This window comes from Orbicella franksi, chromosome 1 (genome assembly GCF_964199315.1).
Source record: "Orbicella franksi chromosome 1, jaOrbFran1.1, whole genome shotgun sequence".
Taxonomy (NCBI): domain Eukaryota; kingdom Metazoa; phylum Cnidaria; class Anthozoa; order Scleractinia; family Merulinidae; genus Orbicella; species Orbicella franksi.
The window spans coordinates 19,918,549-19,936,123 of NC_138145.1; the positions used below are offsets into that span (position 1 = coordinate 19,918,549).

Here is a 17,575-nt window from a genome sequence, read left to right on the forward strand (position 1 = left end):
TGAACATAACACGTCACGCAGGGTCCACGCAGGGCTCACTTCTGCTCATGCTCTTTCTGATTGTCCGCTGCTCATTCTAACTGCATGCGCAAAATAGGTGTTGCAATGAGTTCTGCAATGAACTAAAGTGTTAGTCGAATATGGCGTACGAACAAAACGGGCAGGTTTCTGTTCACGAGGGCCAGTTTGAAGACGCCGAAGAAGATAACAGTGTTATACCTGAGTTATTGACTCATTATAGTGTAAATGAAACCAATACAAAAGCTGAAGATCACTCAAATGAAAATCAAAATGGCGGATCAAGCGACCACGTGAAATCTTCATCGGAAGACAGCGACGATGACGATTTTGGAGAATGGGATTGGGAAGACGAAACTGGAGATTTTACTAAGCGCTACAATGCGTCAAGATCAGAGGTGAATGTTACGAACACTTCTGGCAAGCGCCAATCAACGTTACAACCGAACGAGAAATCACTAGCAAAATTTGGTAATCGAATCAAAATTGAAAGGTATGAGGGGCCTAAATTATCGAATAAAGCCGCTAACGTTCTGATTCAAGCGAGTAAAAAGCTTGAAAATGAGAGACTGCGAGCTAAAGACAAGGCAGACAGGGCGACTGTTGAACAAGTTCTTGATCCTCGCACGAGAATGATTCTGTTCAAAATTCTCAACAAAGGAGTGATCTGTGAAATAAATGGCTGTATCAGCACTGGTAAAGAGGCCAATGTATACCACAGTACTAATGTTGATGGGGATGAGCGAGCAGTGAAGGTGTACAAGACTTCCATCTTAACATTTAAGGACAGGGATAGATATGTGACAGGTGAATTCAGATTTCGCCATGGTTACTGCAAGCACAACCCTCGCAAGATGGTGAAGACTTGGGCTGAGAAAGAAATGCGCAACCTGACCCGTATGTACCAAGCCAATATTCCCTGCCCAGAGCCAATTATACTGCGCAGCCATGTTCTGGTCATGGGTTTTATTGGGACAGATGGCTGGCCAGCACCTCTGCTCAAAGATGTCACTTTGTCGCAGTCCAAAGCTAGAGAGCTGTACCTTCAGTGCATCCAGATTGTCAGAAACATTTACTGGAAATGTCGGCTTGTTCATGCTGATCTCAGTGAATTCAACATGCTGTACCAAGCAGATAAGCTGTATGTGATTGATGTTTCCCAGTCGGTTGAACATGACCACCCACATGCATTAGAGTTCTTGAGGAAAGACTGTACCAATGTCACAGACTTTTTCAAAAAGAATTGCGTGTGTGTCATGACTGTGCGAGAACTGTTTGACTTTGTTACAGATCCAAGCATCAGTGATGACAATGTCGATGACTACCTTGAAAGAGCTCAAGCTATAGCTGCGAACCGTGGAGTCAAAGAAGAAATCCCAGAAGAATCAGTGCAAGAAGAGGTTTTTAAGAAAGCTTACATTCCTCGTACACTGGAGGAAGTTGTGGACTTTGAAAAAGATGCAGAGAGAGCTAAAAAGGGGCAAGCAGAAGAAATTTTGTACTCAACACTAACAGGTTTAAAACCAGACTTAACAGGAGTACAAGCACAACCTGAACTCCTTAAGAACAAGCATGTTGACAGTGGGGAAAATAAAGGTGACTGTCTTGACAATAAAGAGGTTGATAGCAGTGAAAGTTCCAATGATGAAAGTGAAAGTGATGATGGAGATGATGAACAAAAGGAAAAAGTTTTGGATGAAAAAGGAACTGCTTTGAGCAAAAAAGAACACAAGAAACTTGTGAAAGAAGCCAATAGGGAAAAAAGGAAAAACAAAACGCCTAAACATGTCAAGAAAAGAAAAGAAAAGCTGGCTAAAACAAAGCGTGGAAGAAATAGCTAATTACTAATTCAAGTTACATGTAACTTTGTGCACAAAAACAAATATAGAGCTGACATTGTATATAAAGATTCATAAACTGAGTCAGGATTGTATAAGCCTGTAAATACAGTCACCTTTGTTACTCCAAGTTTTTCAGAGCTAAAAGGAATAAAAGGAAAAAAAGCCCTTAGTACATGTAGCTGCGAGTTATGTGAGATGACTGTAATTGTAGGGTAGAATTACACTGGCTTATGCTATTTCCAGTGTTCGCACTAACATTAACAATTTTTGTCAATAATTCCAAAGCACTTCCTGCGTGAACAGATTAAAGACTTAAACAGTTGACATACATGTACCAGAAATTTATTGGTAACAATGATTACAATAACCAGTTAAATAATAGCCCAGGTCTGACATATCAAAATACTTATAGGGCACTGAGGCTTTTGGCAAACATTTTACTTATTTTCTCTTCTTCTCTTTGTATCCAGTCTTCTTACAACTCTCGATCGCGACTTATAAGTAATAACTCTCGATCGCAACTTATAACTCTAGATCGCAACACATAACTCGCTATCGCAGCTTACAACTCTCGATCGCAACTTACAACTCTCGATCGCGACTTACAACTCTCGATCGCGACTTACAACCCTCGATCGCGACCAGCAACTCTCGATCACGACTTACAACTCTCGATCACGACTAACAACTCTCGATCGCGACTAACAACTCTCGATCGCGACTTATAACTCTCGACCGCAACTCATAACTCTCAATCGGGACTTAAAACTTTCGATCGCGACTTATAACTCGCGATCGCGACTTATAACTCTCGATCGCGACTTATAGCTCTGGATCGCGACTTATAACTCGCGATCGCGACCTATAACTCTCGCGAGGTTACATTGTAATTCTTGCTCTACTGCATCCACGACTCTATTGATACTTGAACGGATATTTCTCCTGCGTGGTCCACGACTTCTGAGGATCCTTTTGAGGTGCCTTAAAACTGAATCGAATGCCATGATATACCAGCAGAAATGAGAGCACTTCCCAGTAGCTAAAAAAATCCAAGACAGAAGTAATCCTCTATCAAGGCCTCCCGATTTCCATTGCAGCTACGTAAATTAGGAATGTAATTTGGAAGAGCTTCGTGGCATGAAATCGGAAAAGGGCGACAAGAAAAGTCACAGCGAAGTGCAGTAGAATCCTGGTAACTCGAACTCGGATAACTCGAATTCCCCGCTAACTCGAACCAAGTCCCATTTTCCAAGGATTCGACCCCACTTTTCAGTCATTTTAACTCGGTTAATTCGAACTCGGATAACTCGAATTCCCCGCTAACTCGAACTAGATTTATAAGTTGCAATCGCGAGTTATAAGTCGCGATCACAAGTTATAACTTGCGATCGTGAGTTATAAGTCGCGATCCCGAGTTATAAGTCGCGATCGCGAGTTATAAGTCGCCATCGCGAGTTATAAGTTGCGATCGCCAGTTATAAGTCGCGATTGCGAGTTATAAGTCGCGATCGCGACTTATAAGGCGCGATCGCGAGTTATAAGCTGCAATCGCGAGTTATAAGGCGCGATCGCGCGTTATAAGTTGCAATCGCGAGTTATAGGCTGCGATCGAAAGTTATAAGTCGCGATCGCGAGTTATAAGTTGCGATCGAGAGTTGTAAATCGCGATCGCGAGTTATAAGTCGCCATCGCCAGTTATAATTTGCGATCGCGAGTTATAAGTTGCGATCGCGAGTTATAGGTCGCGATCGCGAGTTATAAGTTGCCATCGCGAGTTATAAGCGGCGATCGAGAGTTATAAGTCGCGATCGCGAGTTTTAAGTTGCGATCGAGTGTTATAAGTCGCGATCGCGAGTTTTAAGTTGCGATCGCGAGTTATAGGTCGCGATCGCGAGTTATAAGTCGCGATCGCGAGTTATAATTTGCGATCGCGAGTTATAAGTCGCGATCGCGAGTTATAAGTTTCGATCGCGAGTTATAAGTCGCGATCGCTAGTTATAAGTTGCGATCGCCAGTTATAAGTCGCGATTGCGAGCTATAAGTCGCGATCGCGAGTTATAAGTTGCGATCGAGAGTTACGACTCGTGATCGTGAGTTATAAGTCGCGATCGCGAGTTGTAAATCGCGATCGCGAGTTATAAGTTGCGATCGCCAGTTATAAGTCGCGACTGCGAGTTATAAGTCGCGATCGAGAGTTATAAGTTGCGATCGAGAGTTATAACTCGTGATCGTGAGTTATAAGTCGCGATCGCGAGTTATAAGTTGCGATCGCGAGTTGTAAGTCGCGATCGCGAGTTATAAGTCGCGATCGCGAGGTATAAGTCGCGATCGCGAGGTATAAGTCGCGATCGCGAGTTATAAGTTGCGATCGCGAGTTATAAGTCGCGATCGCGAGTTATAAGTTGCGATCGCCAGTTATAAGTCGCGATTGCGAGTTATAAGTCGCGATCGCGAGTTATAAGTTGTGATCGAGAGTTATAAGGCGCGATCGAGAGTTATAAGTAGCGATCGCGAGTTATAAATTGCGATCGTGAGTTATAAGTTGCGATCGCGAGTTATAAGTCGCGATCGTGAGTTATTAGTTGCGATCGCCAGTTATAAGTCGCGATTGCGAGTTATAAGTCGCGATCGCGAGTTATAAGTTGTGATCGAGAGTTATAAGGCGCGATCGAGAGTTATAAGTAGCGATCGCGAGTTATAAATTGCGATCGTGAGTTATAAGTTGCGATCGCGAGTTATAAGTCGCGATCGTGAGTTATTAGTTGCGATCGCCAGTTATAAGTCGCGATTGCGAGTTATAAGTCGCGATCGCGAGTTATAAGTCGCGATCGAGAGTTATTAGTTGCGATTGCGAGTTATAAAGTTGCGATCGGGAGTTATTAGTCGCGATCGTGAGTTATAAGTCGCGATCGCGAGTTATAAGTCGCGATCGTGAGTTATTAGTTGCGATCGCCAGTTATAAGTCGCGATTGCGAGCTATAAGTCGCGATCGCGAGTTATAAGTTGCGATCGAGAGTTACGACTCGTGATCGTGAGTTATAAGTCGCGATCGCGAGTTGTAAATCGCGATCGCGAGTTATAAGTTGCGATCGCCAGTTATAAGTCGCGACTGCGAGTTATAAGTCGCGATCGAGAGTTATAAGTTGCGATCGAGAGTTATAACTCGTGATCGTGAGTTATAAGTCGCGATCGCGAGTTATAAGTTGCGATCGCGAGTTGTAAGTCGCGATCGCGAGGTATAAGTCGCGATCGCGAGGTATAAGTCGCGATCGCGAGTTATAAGTTGCGATCGCGAGTTATAAGTCGCGATCGCGAGTTATAAGTTGCGATCGCCAGTTATAAGTCGCGATTGCGAGTTATAAGTCGCGATCGCGAGTTATAAGTTGTGATCGAGAGTTATAAGGCGCGATCGAGAGTTATAAGTAGCGATCGCGAGTTATAAATTGCGATCGTGAGTTATAAGTTGCGATCGCGAGTTATAAGTCGCGATCGTGAGTTATTAGTTGCGATCGCCAGTTATAAGTCGCGATTGCGAGTTATAAGTCGCGATCGCGAGTTATAAGTCGCGATCGAGAGTTATTAGTTGCGATTGCGAGTTATAAAGTTGCGATCGGGAGTTATTAGTCGCGATCGTGAGTTATAAGTCGCGATCGCGAGTTATAAGTCGCGATCGTGAGTTATTAGTTGCGATCGCCAGTTATAAGTCGCGATTGCGAGCTATAAGTCGCGATCGCGAGTTATAAGTTGCGATCGAGAGTTACGACTCGTGATCGTGAGTTATAAGTCGCGATCGCGAGTTGTAAATCGCGATCGCGAGTTATAAGTTGCGATCGCCAGTTATAAGTCGCGACTGCGAGTTATAAGTCGCGATCGAGAGTTATAAGTTGCGATCGAGAGTTATAACTCGTGATCGTGAGTTATAAGTCGCGATCGCGAGTTATAAGTTGCGATCGCGAGTTGTAAGTCGCGATCGCGAGGTATAAGTCGCGATCGCGAGGTATAAGTCGCGATCGCGAGTTATAAGTTGCGATCGCGAGTTATAAGTCGCGATCGCGAGTTATAAGTTGCGATCGCCAGTTATAAGTCGCAATTGCGAGTTATAAGTCGCGATCGCGAGTTATAAGTTGTGATCGAGAGTTATAAGGCGCGATCGAGAGTTATAAGTAGCGATCGCGAGTTATAAATTGCGATCGTGAGTTATAAGTTGCGATCGCGAGTTATAAGTCGCGATCGTGAGTTATTAGTTGCGATCGCCAGTTATAAGTCGCGATTGCGAGTTATAAGTCGCGATCGCGAGTTATAAGTCGCGATCGAGAGTTATTAGTTGCGATTGCGAGTTATAAAGTTGCGATCGGGAGTTATTAGTCGCGATCGTGAGTTATAAGTCGCGATCGCGAGTTATAAGTCGCGATCGCGAGTTATAAGTCGCTATCGAGAGTTATTAGTAACGATCGAAAGTTATAAGTCGCCATCGCGATTAATGGAATCGCGGTCGAGAGACAAAGAAAAGACGAAAAAAGAAAGCTATGCTCATCTATTAAGTCGTCAAAGCAAAATTTTTTATGTGACAGTGAAAAATATTGAGGTGTCCCTTACTGGCCACCGTAGGCACGCCTTATGCGGCTCCTGTGGATTTCCTGATGTTGTTTAACTTACATTAGAGCGCTTTTTATTTGTGTGTAGAAAAGTTTTTGGTTTTACACTTACTACGCTACTCGATTTGCTTTTAAAAAAACTTGCGCCACTTTTTCGTCCGATCAGAAGTAAAACCAAAAGCAATCGTAACTTACTCGCACTCGTTTTCCCGCGCTTTGCGCCAGCTACATGAAATTACTTTGAGCTATGATTGGTTCATTGTATTCGGCTGTGTCATTTGTGATTGGCTAGAGTGATTACTTTGGTTTTGGTCTTGGGGCACTTAATTGAAAACCGCTGGAAGATGACATCGGAGTTTTGCTCTTACGCGTAGACCAAGGAATCGTTACATTACCATGGCAACCCAGTAACTGATACTACTTTAAAAGAAATTTGCACCTCATAAGATAGAGGACGTGCAGGCAGATATGGTGGTAAACAACGACTTGCCTATCATTATATGGGACGTCCCTGTGATAGTTAATTACTCAACAACGAGTGCGCACACGGTCGCCATTTTGGAATTTTAAGGTATGGAAATTTGAAATTTGGTCAGTTCGCGCCGGACTGTATTATTTCCCGTGAAGTCAGATATAGCGGGAACAAGTCCAAGCATAAATATATACTGACGGAATCAATATATGAAGAAATCTACATACACGTAGCATTAATATTATAGAGCACACTGGATTGAAGGACACCGATTTATCCCAGTACTGGAACCTCTGACGTAGATCTGACAAAAATAAACAGACGGGCTATGAGGAAACGAGAGTGAATTTCTGGAAGTCGAAGTCGGCAGTATAAACCAAGAGATTATCAGGGTAAGTACCGGGGGGAGGGGGTATTCCCTTATATGAGCTATATTTGTATGTGCGGCCCCAAAGGGTAGGGTTTTTCAGCCGTTTTGGTCATAAATAGGGTATCGATTTTGTCCATTTTGGTCTTAACTAGGGTATGGTCTTAGCACTCTAGTCTTGAATTGGGTATGTTTCTTAGAAGGAGCTACGTTTTCATCATTTTCAATAAGACCGTCAACAAAAGCCTTCATAACTTGTGTTTAGGGCAACCGTGCCAGCTGCAGAGGTCATAAATAGGGCATCGAATTTTTGGCCAGGTCATATACAGGGTAGCAAAATTGGCAGATGTAACACTCCAAATTCACTCGAGCTCGATGTGTACACTCTAAAAACACCTGGTTTAATTCTAACACATACTTCATGTCAGTCACACTAAATATATCATCTAACAACTACTTCGTGTAAGTCGCACAGGATATAACAGCAGATTTTGGTCATAAATAGGGTAAGGATTTTGGGAAGTGGGCTGCACACCCACACCCAACTTTTCTGGGAGTAACTAGCCCCGGTGTAAGTACCTTGACAATCTATTTTACAAACCTAAAGCTAGTATAACTGGAGTCATATTGCATTATTTTGAATTGCAAAAATGACTCGGTAATACTGAAAAGAGAAGCCCCTTAGGTGGCTTCAATTTCAATATTTTATTTAAACAACAATGCCAACATATCTCAAAATATTATCAAAATACCTGGTTTGCATTTAAATAGACATTTCGATAAGCTCTTGTTGTTAAAAAAAAAAAGATCCGGTTACTTGTTACTGTTTGTTAGTGTCCTTCACTTTAATTTCCCATTGCAGTCAAAGCCGAAACAAATCATGCCTACTGCTGCAAGCTAAGACCGAATAACTAAAAAGTTTCGATCCTTGTTTATTTTCTTCATATAAGAGCAGCAATGGTTAATTAAAAGTCTACTTTGGCCAAACCTCTGTTTGTAATCTTTGGCGTTAACTTTTCTCATTTGCATTACAATATAATCCAACATAATCCAACATGTATGTGAGACAATTTCGGGCAATTTTGTGGTTTCAGCCCGGAATTGCCTCGCATCCACGTTGACAGATAGATATAAACTTTGTTAAAATGTCAATGCCTTGTAGCCCGGGAAAATCCAATACTAATCTGGGGACACAAAATAATTATGGGAAAAAAGAAACAATTTGAAAAAATATTCACGGTAATAATAATAACAATAATAAATAGGTTTTAATAGTTTATTTCTTTTATTTACTTTTACCTTGTAATATACCGATATTGACGTTGAAACCCAGGAGGGAGCCATTATGTAAACACTGTAGAAAATAGTTTATTTCTTCTAATAATAATAATAATAATAATAATAATAATAGTAATAGTAATAGTAATAATAATATAAAATCTAATGTAATGCAAATCATATGTAATGCAAATGAGAAAAGCTAACAGTGAAACGTGCTATTGCTTCTATGGGGAAAGATAAATACATCTACATTTGAGAAAGATGTAATTTTCGAGGAAGCAAAACGTGTGACCAAAACTTTGCCATTATTATTTCATAGTTAGTAGTTACTAACTATGATTATTTGAATTACTTCCTGTTGTGTTCCCCTACTATCATTAAAGCGATCCCTTTGAACCGATTCCCTTAAATGCAAATGAGAGCTTTGTTTTGAGATGCCTTACATCAATTAAGAAAATTTTAAATATCGATGGTACTTAACCACCCTAGGACATCCATCGAATCTCTACATTTTCCCCATCAGTGTATTTGTAGCTTTAAATTTTCAAGATCTAACGACGGAAAGCACGTGGAAGCACGTGCAAAGTCTCCGCATAAAAATGCAATCATGTTTTCCAGCCTACTACATGACTCTAAGAAGAATAAACGGAGTAACGTTTCCGAAATGGCACTTCTATTTTTGTCTCTGAAATTGTTCCCATTTTACCCCTCACCTATCAACAAACAAATAAGTTCAAAGAGGCTATTAGATTTAAAGCTATTGTTTTTCCTTGGAAATGAAAATGATCCGGTCACTTAAAATGTATTCCGGTCGGGTGACATGTGCAAATTATTCCTGCTTTCCGACAGGAATTAACGAGTGCAAGCTGAAAACGTCATTTCAGTGAACTTAATGACCTGACAAGAGAGGTAGGATACAAGGCTTTCAAGATCAATGCAAGATTTCTGCCGCATGTCTAGAATCGGAATTGGGAATTGAAATTAGAATCGGAATTAGGAGCTCGTACATGTCGACTCCTTTATCATGAGCAGCTGGTACTGGAATGTTGGATGGCTTCCTTCAATACTGGCTGTTGTTGGAAACGGTCTTGTTATCTACTTGATTCTCGCACGCCGTATTCTTCGCACGACTGCCAACAGATTTGTCCTGTCGCTTGCAATAGCTGACTTAAGTGTTGGTGCATGTTTCTATCCGGGACAAGCGATATGCCACTTTGTACTCACTTCGTGCAATGAGATGATCAGAGACGATATTGCAGTGTTGATGATTTACTCTTCAGTCTGTAATCTTTTTGCCATGACTCTCGATCACTATATTGCCATCACCCGTCCTCTTCGCTACACATTACTTATGACTGCTAGACGCGTCGCAGTTGTAACAGCCGCGGCGTGGATAATTCCACTGTCATTCTACTTCATCCCGTCCGTTTGTGCCAGTTTGGGTTTATTTCGCATAGACTTTAAGGTCAGCGTAATCATCTGGACGACACTGTTCGAGTTTATTCCTTGTCTAGTGTTACTCCTAGTAACCGTGCGGAATGTGATAACCTCACAGAAACACAGCCGCCGCGACACACTACTGAATATACAACTACGTCACAACCAACCAAATATGAAACGTCCTCGATCAGCTTCTTCTACGAAAGTGATAACAACTGTGGTAGTCACATTTCTGATTTGTTATTCGGTAGAGGTTTACAGCTCATTTTGTCATTTTACGTCATTATGTGTGATGAACCAAAACTTGTACAATGTAGTGCGCTTTCTAGTTATCATTAATTCTGCTATTAATCCCATCGCTTACGCGTTATTAAAGCGCGATATTAAAAAGGAACTCCGTAAAATGTTCCGCCAAAAACCTGTTTGGAAAAGACGCAATTCTGAACGAACAACTAGTGTGTAGGGGCAGTCGTTGTTTATAAACTGCTCGGCAAAAAAAATCTTGAAATGAATTTTACATTTCGTCATCTAGACAAAATAGATAAAATAAACTGTCCAAGAAATATTGAGAACATTTTTCAATCGCATATTGCAATGAATTTTGCCTTGCATTTCAAAATATAAATGAGTAATCTTAAAATCAGTAGAGCACGTTGATTGAAGTTTTCATTGGCTTGTGAATTATATCTACATAATGAACACTGGTTCCATATTGCAATTGTTTCCACTTTTCCTTTCGTTATCTGTGCTTTCGTGATCAGTTGTAGCAAAGTACGGTTTCTGTCCGTTCTCAGTTCTCCCGTGGAAAAAATAAAATTTTGGCAAGCATCTCAGTGGAAAACTGGACAAGCACTCATGTGTTTTAAGGCAAGGGTGATTTTCGCTGCTAGTCAATAAACGTTACATTTCACGTGGTTTTATTGGCGCAGAAATATGCTGTATCTACTGTATCTACTTTCTTATTAGTCCGTGCTAATAGCGATGTCTAATACATGACCCAGTTTTCAATTACAAGTAAAGAGGAGATTGCATAGTTATTTATATTTTGAAATTGTTCCGATAACAAACTCTGTCAAAGATGAAAGAAGTGCTTCTGAAGAAATTATCGTGTTTTAATCTGAGCTGATTAATCGGGAAAAGAATTATTTATTCACTGTTGCAAAGTTTTTTCTTTTTTTCATTCCTTACACTAAATAAATACTTCGTACAACATCAGTGCACTGTACTGTGTCATAAAAACCAGAATATCTTACTTATAATTATTAGTGGTATTATAACAAAGGACCATCACCTCGCAGAAATGACATTTGAAAGAAGCTAGGAAATTATGCATGGCCAAATCGTGATCGTCTGAATTGAGGTTTATTTAAGGCAAATCGCTTCCTGTTAAAACGGCAGCGTGCATTAAATTAACGGACACCGGAACTGGTAATTTATTGTCTCCGTAAAAGTAATGATAAAGAAAATGTATTAATAAAAAATAGACACATTTTAAGAACAGCATGGTAACGCTAACTTTTTCATTTCCTAAACCTCCTGAATTGAAAACACAGACGAACTAAATGTATTGTTGTTGTTTGAAATGGCTACCGTAAAGTCAAATTGGGCATTTTTTTGTTTCCTTTGAGATAAGCAACATGGAAAGATGACGTTTTATCACATGGTAATTAGGCCATGATCTCATATCCAAACAGCCGCTGTCTCAGATTTCTTGATCTTTTCAGAACGAAGAAAGCAACCAAAACTGGCTCAGAAGAAACCAAATCAACGAATCAATCATAAAAGTACTTAACAATGTACAAAAATTGTTGATAAAAAACATTCCAAATTTGGAAAAAAACATGCCTGGCTGTCAAAACGTGGTTCGAAAAGTTAAGCCGTTCTCAGTAAAATGAACGTTTCACTAAATTTTTTGTAGATAATTTTTTCAGATAAAGTTGCAAAGATCGGCATCTTTTAGCAAATGAAGATTCAGCGGATTTCGTTCATCCGGTGTGGGCTTATAATTAAGTCTCGGTGTTTGAGGGAGGGGGTAGGGAACGCTCTGGCAATGCAATCGCTTTGGAAACGCACGGAATACCGGTGCCAAGCGACTAAAAGCTAATTGAATGAGGAGACTATATATATAGGGGAGGGGGGAGTGGGGTTATAACCGGTGTCTTATAATATGTCTAGAGTGGTGGATCGACACGTTTTAGGGGAAATGATTTATTGTTCGGTCTAATGATAAAACCGACGTTTCGATGTCCTCATGACGCCATTGTCAAGGTCACAGCTTAAAATCAAGGAATACAAATAAAAAACAAACTGCTAACCGTTTTATACTTCTGATGATGTATGTAGAAGCATATGAAACGTTAAGTTCTCAAATCAAGGTTTTTGTAGCATGCGTTGTTTTGTTACGTTTGTGACCGCAGTTTGTTTTTTATTTTTACTCAAGCTGAAATGGTCCAAGAATAAGAGTTTCTACGATAAGGAATACAAATTCTCCGTGTTAATGAAGATGTAAAATGAATTTACATAATGAGTGCGAGGCAAAATTATACAAATATTTTTGCCCGAATTGAGACGCTTTGCACGTTCCGAGTTGGTTTTAATTCTTCAATGAATAACATCTCGTGCGGTAAGCAATCGTACAGTAAATAGTAAATTATATTTCCGCACTATATAGAAAATCTGAGTTACTTTTTTTCAGGATCAGGTAGATTGGGTGCTGTACAGACCATTTATAAAGTTCCCGCTATGGCAGTAGATTACGCATGTAATAGTCCTTCTTACCTCTGCAGGCATCATTAGCATCACCGTCTGAAAACGTACATATTTGAAACAGTCTCGGCAAACTGCTAGAAACATCAAAGGGCTTTTGTTTGGTGTGAAACTGAAACTCACGCGATATCTATTTTAGGGGATTCCCCCTTCTCGTTCCCATTGCAGCCTATGAGCATTAACCTCGATTTGGCGGAATGCTAATTAGTTGTTCCGGGTTGGCCTGTTGTCGGTAACAGAAGAACGTTCTGCAAACTGCTGACTAAAATTAAGACATGTGAAAGCATCCCTCGCTCGTTACGACTACTACCAGAATATAGCCGGGTATTAACAGGCTACATAGCACTGAGGAGTCACTGTGAGGTGCAAGTACGCTCAGTGCAGTGGCCGATTTACACTGCGACGAAGTCAATGTTGCATGGTGCGTATGTTGAAGCGTCTGGAGTGCTGGGTTAATATTTTGGCCTGGAGAATTTGTCGTGCAGTTGGAATAGCACCAGCTATTGGTAGGTCTATGTCATATTTACTTTCTCCAGTTATTGAACACTGAACATTTCAAAGGGAAATTTGTATATTTAACCTTATAACTTGTACATGTTGAAGGAATCTCGACCATTACATCAAACACACAGGAACATCAACATTTTCACGGTCAAACAGATTTTTCTGTCACGGAAATTCAGAAAGTTACGATTATGTCAGCTGACTATGTGATTGATAAAGACCAAGACCTAAAAAAATATCGCGTGTATCAGAGAAAACGGTTTCTTCATTGTTCATCGATGTTTCGTCGCTTTCAAGATTTCACGGTTAGATGGTTCCAACGTGGTGTTATGAAAAAGTTGTTTCTCGGCGTGTCGTGATCTGATTGGTTCATAGAGTACAGGTAACGTAGGTCGTTACCTTTACCCTTACGTAAGTCGGGTTTGTTTATTATTGTAACGCTACATTGAAAAACACCGCGATTTTAGCTCCAAATATGCAAATATGCATGCAGTCGGTCTGGCACATCATGCGACCTCTGTGACACAAATTCCTAACAGGTGCAGAATGCACGTGAGAACAAAAACCCAGAAAAAAAGCGTCGATTTAAATACGTCTAGTGTTATTTAGAAGGTACAATACAACACCAGTTCCTATCAGTCAATAGAAATCAGTCTGTTGGTATACAGGCTCGCAGACCTTAATTCAAAACGTTTGGAGCGGAAGAAGTGCCTCTTCAATACTTTCGTTAGTTTGAGTATGTTTTGCTTGTTATTGACTTCCTTTTTTAGTGAGTCGACCATCTTTATTTGAACTCATTTTCATTTTTAATAACAGAATTGCACAATCTTTAGCAAGACGCCAGAAGCAAACCTATATCAATGGCTATCCCTGAGTTGAAAGTGCTACTGCTCGTGATTTGCAGTGTCCTGTTATTGTTGGTAAGCGAGACTTCTTACTTACCTTAGTTCAGGTATTCATTCTCTGAATCGAAACTCGTTCATTTGTCATCGACCCGGTCAGTAAAAGGAATAATTTTCCATTTCACACCAAACCAGTGACGGCAGTTGCACAGTGACGGCAGAGCGTAATTTTAAGTATTGTGGGAAAACTGGCAAGGGTATCACTCCTGGAGGGGAAGAGGGTATACTAAGGAAATGTGTTCTTAACACAGAAACTATTTTACATGTTTTATCTGAAAAACTATTTTCTCGGTTATTTATCGGTCTTGAAAGTGTGGGGACTTTGTTCCTCCCCCCACCCCACCCTTTCCCCCACCCATGCTGTTATACCGTTTAAGTTCCCAGATAGATGTGATCACGTGGTTTTCGTTTTCTGATTGTCGCTATTAAAAACTTAACGCATCATTTTCTCTGATTTTTTGCATTTGTTATGGTGATAGAATGAGGCAATGTGGCAGTGGCGGTGGTGGAGACTGGACAATAGTAGTGTTGGTGGCACGGCCAGCTGTTCTGGGAACCAAATTTTAATCCGCAATGACAGCAAGGCGACCGTATGCCAGCCCTGCCCTATTTGTAGCGAAGGCACGATACTTTCGCCGCCATGTGGCAGCATATTGACCCAGGACACAGTTATCGAGTGCAAGCCTTCTCTTACGAAGGTACTGATTGAAAGCAAGCGGAAGAAGTCTGAACACGAGAAGTCTCCCTCGTACAAACGAAAAAGGATTGCCCACCATGGAAATAGTAAAGATGATGGTAGCATCGGCTCCCAAAATGTAAACCGGACTGCCTGGCCATCTCTGGACGTAAGTGACATCTCTGATGAGGAGGAACTTGAAGACTCAAATCTACCGGAAACAGCAGACTTCCACAGCTTCCTTAGTCCTACACAAGATGTTCAAGGAATGACCACAGTTACTCCTCCAACACAAGCCTTTTTATCGAAAGCTTTTCATCGCTGGAGACAAAGACGAGCCGCCCAACCTCCGAATGCACGCCCTCCCGCAGAAGCGAAGACTTTGTCAGAGCAGCCGATCTCAGAACAGATAAATAAAGAATCATGCAGTTTCACAGCGAGCATCAGTTGTGTACTAGGAGGTTTTCTTGGAACATCGCTGGCATGCCTTCTGTCTGGATCAGCACTGGTATGGCTTTTGTGGAGTCTGCAGAAACGTAGAGGCTGGTATAGGTGGAATGGCACAGAGCTACCAGAAAGCGAAGTTGAAGGTAAGAATTATTTTACCGAAAAGTCGAAAATATTGGCCGAAAATACTTGAAGATCATCCTAAAAGCGAACTGGCCAATAATTAGCAGTGGGTGAGTTGGAAATGGGTCTGGGAATGCTACCTCTCTGTCCTCCCCTCCCCGACAGTATTTGTGACAGATCGAAAATACACTTAAAACACGACCGAACTTTTTACAAGAACCACCACATCAAACTCCCTTTATTCCGAATGTTTCCAACGTGACCCTTGCACTTTCCATTTGCACACGGTATGACGTAATACATGCGGGAAAAACGGCTACATATGGGAGTAAAACTACCTTCCTTTCCTCTGCACCCCGTCTTCTAATTTTACCATCCCAATGTTTTTTTGGTTGTCTGATAAACTTTGATGCAACACTTTATTATTTTATACAGAAATGCCTGGCTACTACGAGAAGGTGGACTATTTATATGCTGTCAACCTTAAACGTAAGTAACAATGGACATTCTTACCGATGTCACGCAATATGAACAATATTTTTGAAATTTTCAAATAAAGAAAAAAAACCCTCGATAGATCGATTTATCATGCCGAGTTAAGTAAATATGTGAAGTTTCATAAGAATATGTTGCAAACTCGTGAAAATATGGGACCCCAAACTTGCCAATATTTTACAAAGAACTGTATGCCAGAGGGCAATCGGGGCAATGACGTTTAAGAAATTCGGCTCAAAAAAAATCGAATGTCGAGGCTTGAAGAAGTCAGATCGAAGCTCAACTATAACTTTAAATTTGGTAACAATATTTGTTTGGGGATTGCTTTTTCCGTGTTTACATAGCCTCATTTAAACACGAGGGGATTCGGAGTTCTGCAAGCCCGAGACGCAGTCGAGGGTTTGCATAACTTTCGAGAATACTTCCACACTCCCCCCCTCCCCTCTCCCAAGTGTTTAGATAGCGCACTCTATTGCTTTTATAAAACATTTCTCAATTGGGAATACGCGCGAATCTAAAACGTCACAACCGTGTTTACATTCTCTCATCTAAACAAACTTATCGACCAACGGGACCGCACGTACTAGTATCTAAGTTAAAAAAAGGTATTTCATACAGACATTTATAATGGATGTCCTTCCTTACGCTCGGTTTTTACTTATTCTCTTTTAGACCTTAACCTGTCCGAGATGCCTCCTGATCTTGATTACCTTCTTGTTAAGACTCTCGATGTGCGCCGCAGGGGTGAACGTCGCTATGGCTGGCAAAAGGTCGGCGCTGCATTCAAGATTTCCAAGGATGACCTTGAATACCTAAATATTGAATACAGAAGGGATAACGGCAGCCCTACCAGTACGCTTTTATCAATACTCGGAACTCAAGGCAAAACAGTATCTGACCTGGTGAATGTATTGAGGAGTCCCAAAGTAAAACTCCCTAATGTCGCTTCTCAAATAAGACGATATATAAAAGAGGCGAATAAATTCCAGTAGCTCAGTCTGACACGCTGGAATAATCCTGGGCGAAGTAACTGACACATTGTAAATATTATTTTTGTAAGATAGTTTAACACTGACTAGTTTATGTGATTTTTTGAAAAAAAAAAAAAACGAGTTAATAATAAACTTGAAAAAAATTGGAAATACATTTTTCTTTGCGAGTTTTTCATGTACATTTATATGGATCTTCCGTCTAAACGAATCACAATGTAGCAGCAATAATTGCGTGAATGAATAAATGAATGAATGAATGAGTAAATGAATGAATGAATGATATATTTAGATAAATTTTTTTCTGTTATCTTGACATTTGCCTTGGAATTTACCCCTAACAAAGTTTGAAAACGCACCCATCTAATCTTACGCCCAAACAAATCATTATAGACTAGCATCATAATATGATCAAACGCGACAAGTCTCGTGAAAAAAACAAAACAAAACAAAACAAAACAAACAAACAAACAAACACTGACAAGCAAGAGTGAACAGAAAGGTTAAGAGTATGCAGACTTACCCTGATTGTTTACGCAAAATGAATTATTGAATCCCCAATCGAAGTTCTTGAAAGTTGAGATGGTTAAGAGTTCTGGGCGTTTTGCCAAGGACAAGTGTTGGCTACCGAAACCCAATCATCTAGAACCTTCGACCTC

At 40.7% G+C, this 17,575-nt stretch overlaps 4 protein-coding genes across 4 annotated transcripts in view; 3 read left to right on the forward strand and 1 right to left on the reverse strand.

Moving 5' to 3' along the window:
* Positions 1–17,575, reverse strand: part of LOC145495918 (zeta-crystallin-like) — a 163,477-nt gene that overhangs the window by 109,220 nt on the left and 36,682 nt on the right. The gene's annotated exons all lie outside the window — the stretch shown is intronic.
* LOC145495737 (serine/threonine-protein kinase RIO1-like) lies at positions 52–3,235 on the forward strand. Its single transcript, XM_081475335.1, has one exon. The coding sequence runs from the start codon at positions 141–143 to the stop codon at positions 1,857–1,859; it is 1,719 nt and encodes a 572-aa protein (XP_081331461.1). The 5' UTR covers positions 52–140; the 3' UTR covers positions 1,860–3,235.
* LOC145483732 (histamine H2 receptor-like) lies at positions 8,918–10,526 on the forward strand. The gene has a single exon (XM_081462285.1). The coding sequence runs from the start codon at positions 9,599–9,601 to the stop codon at positions 10,475–10,477; it is 879 nt and encodes a 292-aa protein (XP_081318411.1). The 5' UTR covers positions 8,918–9,598; the 3' UTR covers positions 10,478–10,526.
* On the forward strand, positions 13,026–17,166 carry LOC145495757 (uncharacterized). Its single transcript, XM_081475350.1, has 5 exons — positions 13,026–13,286; positions 14,101–14,204; positions 14,666–15,452; positions 15,868–15,921; positions 16,600–17,166. Exons 2-5 carry the CDS (start codon positions 14,145–14,147, stop codon positions 16,917–16,919), a joined length of 1,221 nt encoding a protein of 406 aa, XP_081331476.1. The 5' UTR covers positions 13,026–13,286; positions 14,101–14,144; the 3' UTR covers positions 16,920–17,166.